General features: G+C 44.7%; 1 protein-coding gene across 2 annotated transcripts in view; it reads left to right on the forward strand.

Moving 5' to 3' along the window:
- slc39a14 (solute carrier family 39 member 14) overlaps positions 1-7988 on the forward strand; it is a 31815-nt gene extending 23827 nt beyond the window's left edge. For both annotated transcript variants that reach the window (XM_023978847.2, XM_023978846.2), the window contains exons 7-9: positions 1457-1679; positions 3181-3365; positions 3573-7988. In XM_023978847.2, coding sequence (XP_023834615.1) covers positions 1457-1679; positions 3181-3365; positions 3573-3725 — 561 coding nt within the window. In that variant the 3' untranslated portion in view covers positions 3726-7988. The remainder of the gene's footprint in view (positions 1-1456; positions 1680-3180; positions 3366-3572) is intronic.
- Positions 7989-8580: the final 592 nt, after the last annotated feature.

The raw sequence follows: 8580 nt of genomic DNA on the forward strand, positions 1-8580 counted from the left end.
TCAGAGAGAGAAGTCTCGCGTGTGAGTGACTCGTCTTGGACTGATGGTTAGGGTCAAGAAGATTGTTCTGAGAGATTTAGCAGAGAGTTGTTCTGAGACAGTACACACAAGTATTAGTGAAAGAAAAGCAAGAAGGATACGAGTCTATAGTGTTTGTACGTCAGAGGAGTCGAGTGTTGGTTTCTTGAGGAGGGGAGCGACTCGGGCCATTTTGAAGTCAGAGGGGACTCAGCCAGTGGTCGGATCAGGAGTGAGGAATGGAGACAGGTCTCTGAGAATGTTAGGAGATGAGGGATGGGGGATTATCGAGTGGCAGGTTGTCGGCGGCCTGACTTCACCTCATGGCTAGTCGTAGGATTTCATCTGGACGAGACAGAGGAAGAAAAGGATCAAGGCGTAAGCTGTAGCTCTTATGTCGAGTGTTGGGACCAGTGTTGATCTGAGTCAAGGGCTGAGGGAATGAGGAGCCTACATTCATCTGCTATTCCAAGCGCGAATGACTAGATACGATATTTTGATGTTCGGCAACCTGTTTCGAAATAGATCCAGAATGATTCGACTCTTATTTTTTAGTGCTTCTGACGATGGAATTTTGCTGACCTTGGGTTTGGGGCGGGGTGACGGTTCCTTTAACGGCCTATTAATAGTCATTCACCACCTGAGGAAGAGGGAACTTCCAAAACACGCTAGAGTTGATAACTCTGGAATAGATATTGTTGCTTAATAGCCAATATAGGCTATACTGATTAATAATCAGTTAAAGTATACATCCTACTTAAACTGCCAGGGCCAATGGCCTTCGACCAGGCCTCGGCTACTTGATGTAGGCCTATTCACTGCAGTTGGTGTCCTCCTCCGCTCGGCTACTGGTGCTATGAACTCAATGTTGAGAGGTGAGAGATAAGTTATATACTCCTAGAAAAGCTGTGACTCTCCTCTCTGTAACTAGGACAGTAGTTGCTTTGAAATTGCGTTTTCCAGCAACAGTTATATGCTTTGCTTATCAAAATGCACCTCTTTCTCCTCCGTGTTCATTGTGGCGAGAGGGAGTGAGAGTGGCTCGCTCATTTAGCAGCCGACAGAGAAACAGGGAAAGGCAGATACTTTCATAGCAGGAATCAACATAATGGATAAGCTATTACTGTTGGCCAAATAATGGTTTTAGAACAAAACAATCTGCAGGAACGTTGTGTAGCAAAATCAGAGGAAATTACCGACCTAAGCAAAATGCTTTGGTAAGAGCAGGGCAGTGTTGGTAAGAGCAGGGCAGTGTTGGTAAGAGCAGGGGAACGTCGGTAATTGTTCCAGCTCTAAAACACACATACTCACCCAGCACGTACCCCACCGGTGTGAGAGCGCGAGCGCACACACACGTCGTCACACATACTCACACGCCCGCACCGAGCCCACCGGTGAGTCATACACTCTCCCTCACACCTCTCCTCCTCTCCAACAGGAYTCTCAGAGCCTGGGTGGAGGAAACAGCAGAGGAGGCTGCTATTGGCTGAAGGGTACAGCGTACTCTGACATCGGCACGCTGGCCTGGATGATCACGTTGAGCGACGGGCTCCATAACTTCATCGACGGCCTGGCCATCGGAGCATCCTTCACTGCCTCGACGTTCCAGGGCATCAGCACCTCCGTGGCTATACTCTGTGAGGAGTTTCCCCATGAACTGGGTGAGTGTTACAGTCTAATGAATGGGTCCAGCACCCCAAAAACAAAAGACCTCTAGAAAGTAAAGTTAATGATTTATAATGTTTGGGCTTACAGTGCATTCGGAAAGTATTCAGATCCCTTGACTTTTTCCACATTTTGTAACGTTACGGTCTTATTCTAAAATGGAATAAAGATTATTTTTTACCTCATCAATCTATGCACAGTACCCCATAATGACATCACAATACCCCATAATGACATCACAATACCCCATAATGACAGCACAGTACCCCATAATGACAGCACAATACCCCATAATGACAGCACAATACCCCATAATGACAGCACAATACCCCATAATGACAGCACAATACCCCATAATGACATCACAGTACCCCATAATGACATCACAGTACCCCATAATGACATCACAATACCCCATAAAGACAAAGCAAAAACTGTTTTTTAGACCCTTTGGTATGAGACTTGAAATTGAGCTCAGGTGCATCCTGTTTCCATTGATCATCCTTTAGATGTTTMTACAACTTGATTGGAGTCCACTTGTGGTAAATTCAATTGATTGGACATGATTTGGAAAGACACACCTGTCTATGTAAGGTCCCACAGTTGACAGTGTATGTCAGAGCAAAAGCCAAGCCATGAGATCGAAGGAATTGTCCGTACAGCTCTGAGACAGGATTGTGTCGAGGCACAGATCTGGTGAAGGGTATCAAAACATTTCTGCAGCATTGAAGGTCCCCAAGAACACAGTGGCCTCCATCGTTCCTAAATGAAAGGAGTTTGGAACCACCAAGACTCTTCCTAGAGCTGGCCGCCCGGCCAAACTGAGCAATCGGGGGAGAGGTGAGGGAGGTGACCAAGACCCCGATTGTCCCTTTGACAGAGCTCCAGAGTTCCTCTGTTGATATGGGAGAACCTTCCAGAAGGATAACCATCTCTGCAGCACTCCACCAATCAGGYCTTTATGGTAGAGTGGCCAGACAAAAGCCACTCCTCAGTAAAAGGCACATGACCGCTTGCTTGGAGTTTGCCAAAAGGCACCTAAAGGACTCTGACCGTGAGAAACAGAGSTTGAGAGGATCTGCAGAGAAGAATGGGAGAAACTCCCCAAATACAGGTGTGCCAMGCTTGTAACATCACACCCAAGAAGACTTGAGGCTGTAATCMCTGCCAAAGGCACTTTAACAAAGTACTCAGTAAAGGTTCTGAATACTTATGTAAATGTGATATTTCAGTTTTTAATACATTAGCAAAAATGTCTACACCTGTCTTTGCTTTGTCATTATGGGRTATTGTGTGTAGATTGATGAGGGAAAAAACTATTTAATCCATTTTAGAATAAGGCTGTAACGTAACAAAATGTGGAATAAGTCAAGGGGTCTGAATACTTTCCCAAGTGCACTGTATAAGTAGGCTAATGTGAATCCAGCACTCTTCCACCTATCCAAGCRATATATGTCTGGCTGTGCTGATATTTTCCTCTTCTCTCTCCCCATCCAGGAGACTTTGTGATCTTGTTGAATGCTGGGATGAGCATCCAGCAGGCTCTGTTCTTTAACTTCCTGTCTGCCTGCTGCTGCTACCTGGGCATGTGTTTTGGCATCCTGGCAGGAAACAGCTTCTCACCTCAATGGATCTTTGCCCTGGCAGGAGGCATGTTCCTCTACATCGCCCTGGCAGACATGGTGAGAGGGGATGAGCGTAGGGGGGGTGGACARGGKSGGKGTKGGKCSGGKGGRGGGGGGGGGGGGGGGTCTGTTTGTGTGTCCACTGAGAATAGATATAGAGCACAACATACCATTCKCCCATCCAGTGTTATTTCTAAGGATAACTCTGTGTGTGGGCAATAAGGAACTGACCTGCCCCCCCCCCCCCCCTCCTTCTATCCGTAGTTCCCGGAGATGAACGAGGTGAGTCGTGAGGAAGAGGAGGCGGGGGGAAGCAGCTTCCTTGTGACCTTCATCATCCAGAACGCTGGCCTCCTAACCGGCTTTGCCATCATGCTGCTACTGACCACCTACTCTGGAGCCATCACTATAGACTAGCATTATTATTCACACAACTACGCCCTACCGGTTTTAACCAGATCCAGCCGCTTTCAACTGTAATGATTCCCTTTGGAGCTGAATGGAAATGCCCCTCCCTCCCCAGGCCCCATTTTGCCCTGAATTCTCCCTCAGGACTTTAGAGACCCGGGGCTTCGGTACTAGTGCGGCAGGAACGCACCCTATAAGACTTAAGCAGTTCCCAAATGCAGTAGCTACTAGTACACTGGCAGGGGAATCGGCCTCCCTCATCTCTCTTGGGCCTTCCCCCTCAATACACTGGCAGGGGTATCACCCTTCCTCATCTCTCTTGGGCCTTCTCTGACCCCCCTAATTTACTGGCAGGTGTACCACCCTCCCTCATCTCTCTTGGGCCTTCTCTGACCCCCCTAATTTACTGGCAGGTGTACCACCCTCCCTCATCTCTCTTAGGCCTTCTCTGACCCCCCTAGTACACTGGCAGGGGTATCACCCTTCCTCATCTCTCTTGGGCCTTCTCTGACCCCCCTAGTACACTGGCAGGGGTACCACCCTTCCTCATCTCTCTTGGGCCTTCTCTGACCAGCCCCCACCCTAGCCTAGAGATCCCTTTCCCCTCTGTTCTATGCCACCTGCAGGGACAGGAACGAGTCATAGGCAGGGGGTAGGACCACCATATTATCTCCTATGCTGATGACCAACAGACATGCAATATCTACAAACCATTTATAAAAACACAGTTCATATATCAACTATAACTAGGTATAAATAAAGTTATTTAATCAAACACTTCCTTGTTCCCCAGACTACTGAGAGACCATTTCGGCTCTACAAAGACTCTGCTGTTGTCATGGAGATCATTCTGTCATTGGTTAGTTTGGACATGCATGATGAGCGTCGAGTTGGACATTTTGAGCAACCAGGGGTGTATTCATTACGGAAACCGTTTGAGAACCAAACAGTAGCAAACAGAGCAAATGGAACGAAACGGTAAGGGACCTACCAGAATTTGTCCAATAGAAACGATGTGTTTKGTTTCTGTTGCAAAATRTTTTGCAACATGTTTTGCAACAGAMTCTGCGTAATGATTACACCCCAGGGTCCAGTGACTTGGAAATAGTGTATTTATGTTACCCATATGCCTCTGAGTGCCCATGGGCCAAACTACGGTGGCCTCCGCAGCACAATCAGGTAATAGCAGTTGTATTGTAGACATCCTTGGACTTTCTCCTTTTTTTCCATTGTCAGAGTGCAAACCCTTTTTTCAATACATACCAAAAAGAAAGTGTTTCATATATATATATATATATATATGACACACAGATCAACCGGAAAGTTGAGCAAGCCGGCGTGAAGAAGAACAAATCATTTCCCCAACATAGGACTGATGTGTGTCTGTGAGTAAGTAGATGTTATGTTTTACTTCAGGAGGAACCAGACAAATGCAACACGTGTGAATTTTAACAACAGAATGAGGACAGACAGACCATTTATAATGGACTCCATTGGGACTTGTTTTTCCTCCAAAATGTGACAAAAGTGAAGAACAAAAACCTCCTGATTTTGTAGCTTTCTGTCCTGGTTTCCTTGGCTGACATTCTCTRCTAAGATCTCAGCAAATAGCTCCCTATTATAGTACACTTCCTAAAATAAGGTTTTCTGTAGGTAATAGAGTGCCGTTTTGGACAAAGCCTTTGTTTGATGGATGGACGGACTATGGTGGCACCTGAAGCCACGGTCTATTTCTCCCCAATCAGTTCCCTCCATCTAGCTAACCATCTGTGCCCTTCATATGTTGTTGACTTGATTTTTCTAAGACTCTTTATCTCTATGAATGCAATCCTCCATTCCTTATCCATACCGTTGTCATATTGAGATAACGTCTATTGTTGTATTATTTGTATGTAATGAATGAATGGTTAGAATCAAAGACCGTACGCAGAATCGTAGTCACACTTAAAGGAGTAGTTCACTATTTTTACAAGATAATGTTCGATGGTTCCTCACCCTGAACATAGTCAATGGGCCAGGAGAAACTGTAATCCATGGTTCGGTTTTCTTTAAACAGCCACAACAAACTTCAGCTAACTTTTGCCACACCGCTGGCTTAAAATCTATGGAAGTGATGGGCAGTTTTTAAAAAGTAGAATGTCCAAATCACCCAMAATCAATTCTATATTTTGTTTGCTGGAACTTTAAAGGGATTTGGCCTTTAAAAAGAAAAAACATGCTCACCAGCCCCTATCACTTCCATAGATTTGTAGCTWGCGGTGGCTAAAGTTGGTAATGGCTGTTTAATGAAAACTGWWWTTTTTWTTTAACTAGGCMAGTCAGTAAAGAACAAATTATCGGGCCTCCCGAGTGGTGCAAGGCACTGCATCGCAGCGCTAGCTGTGCCATTAGAGATTCTGGGTTCGAGCCCAGGCTCTGTCGCAGCCGGCCGTGACCGGGAGACCCATGGTGCTGTGCACAATTGCCCCAGCGCTGTCCGGGTTAGGGGAGGGTTTGGCCGGCAGGGATGTCCTTGTCCCATCGCGCACTAGCGACCCCTGTGGCGGGCCGGGCGCAATGCACCTGACACGGTCGCCAGGTGTACGGCGTTTCCTCCGACACATTGGTGCGGCTGGCTTCAGCGTTAAATGGGGATTGTGTCAAGAAGCAGTGCGGCTTGGTTGGGTTGTGTTTCGGAGGACGCACGGCTCTGGACCGCCTCTCCCGAGTCCGTACGGGAGTTGTAGCGATGAGACAAGACTGTAACTACCAATTGGGGAGAAAAAGGGTAAGATAAAAAAAACGGAAGAATTTTATGACAGCTTATGGGTGATAAGTTTCTCCTGCGCCATAGACTACATTCAGGGTGAGGAACCATCTAACATAAAGTTGTAAAATAGTGAACTACTCCATTTTTAAGATGTTTTTGTCCTTATCCAACACCCTATAGAARCCATCTCACTCCTTCAGTGACGGGTGTCATTCATGTAGCAATGCCCAAACCACATGGTTGAATCTGGAAGGCTTGCCATGTTTTAGCCTGTAATGAATAACAGTTTGGTAGGCTGTTATTCAGCTTCTACAATGTCAACGGTTGATTCGATCAGTGAGTTATGAAGCACTGTATTTTATTAGTGCGGTGGTCATGACAGTGCTATAGGGTTATATAACAATTGATATGAAGAGAAGTTATAAGTAACAGTTGTTACAGGGACCGTGTGGTAGTAACAGAACTGTAAGACCAGGATGATGCAGGATGAGTAGGCTTTCCTCAGTCTCAACAGAATTTAGGGTTGTTAATGATTGGAAAGAATGTATTGTACCATTAGCAGATGCAATTGTGTGTAATATTATACGTGACCCCTAGAGGGAGACACTGCCTCTGAAATGAACCAGCATAGAGCAGGAGAGAATACATTTCCCTTCATTGAATATTTGCTCAGCGTTGTACTATAGTTGCTATGCATTGACTTCAATGTCAGTCTACAATTTTTCTTGTTATTATTGGCATAGAATAGAGCAGATTAAAATCCTAAAGATTAGGTGAATAATTGCTCTTCCCCTTTTCTGAGTTAATCTATATGAAATAAACCATCGCATGAAATTAATTATGTACAATGGCAACCATAATCTATTGAACGTTTTGAAACGGTTAGTTGTATGGATAATCAGCGTTATTGTTTAAGCCATAATGTTTGAAATGCATTTTACATTTTAAGTTTATGCACATTACACACTKTTTTGTTTTAGAAATACAAGCCATGTGAAACTAGACAATGCTGCACTATTTTTGTTGTATTTATTCATTATCTTCTTAGCGATCATTTTACATTTTTGCACATGTAAAACAGATTTGTTAGTCATATGGATACATCAATACAACACTTCTCAAATCAGAGTACATACACAGTCAACACACATTTCCACCTCGACATGTTCAGTCTCCATTTYGACAAGTCCATACCTCCATGCAGGATTTTGCTGTCTGAAACACTTAATTGTGTGTGACTAACCAGGGTTGGTGTCAATTCAGAAAGTAAACCAAATTCCAATTCCGAATGTTGTTAATTGAGAATTTGATTTGGAATWTCGGTGTACTTCCTGAATAGAAATGGAAWTGACCCCAACTCTGATTCAAACTGACAATAGACTTTTTAAAGAAGTTATTTATTGGTGACGTAAAGATGTCTGACTCCTGTGAATAGTGGTGTCAAGGAAGTGTTGTATCTTTTGCAGTGTGTTGTGGGAGCTGGGAACATGTATTTTTTTTTATAAACAATTTTCCTAAATTAACTCATGTCTCATTTTTTTGTTACACAATATACAAGGTATAACGTTAAAGGTACTTCATAAAGTCATTGTTTAGAACTAATACATACAGTGGGGGGGGATGCCTCTATAGCCACTCATCCCGTGTTATCATATGAGTCCATGCACCTAGGTCATCTCAGAACTACCCTTCTCACACACGTCTATCCTGAAATACCTTATTGACACAGTTCATGCATTTTCTCACTTTTCGTTCGCACCACTCATACACCTACTGTAGGTATCATTTCTATTGCATAAAGGCTTTTAAACCCTGTGCCCACCCACTAATATCTTAATCTTCGCGTCCTCATTATAGTCATAGTGTGAGCTAAGAAACTTGATAGCCTCCCTACCCCCCACTCACTATAAATGGAAGGTCAAGCCAACCGTCCCAGAGCACATTTAGACCGGTTCTGATCCGGGTATTCCCCGATAATTCGCACTACCTCTCTGCGCGAATAATATGCCGTGGCCCAGCACGTCCTTATGCTAGCCTCGCCCGCACTGAGCCTTATGTTCGTGTTGGAGTCCCTTTGTGGAATGTACAAAAGTCTGCTGCACACAGACCACTCGA

The sequence above is a fragment of the Salvelinus sp. IW2-2015 genome, linkage group LG33 (assembly GCF_002910315.2).
Source record: "Salvelinus sp. IW2-2015 linkage group LG33, ASM291031v2, whole genome shotgun sequence".
In the NCBI taxonomy this organism is placed as follows: Eukaryota; Metazoa; Chordata; class Actinopteri; order Salmoniformes; family Salmonidae; genus Salvelinus; species Salvelinus sp. IW2-2015.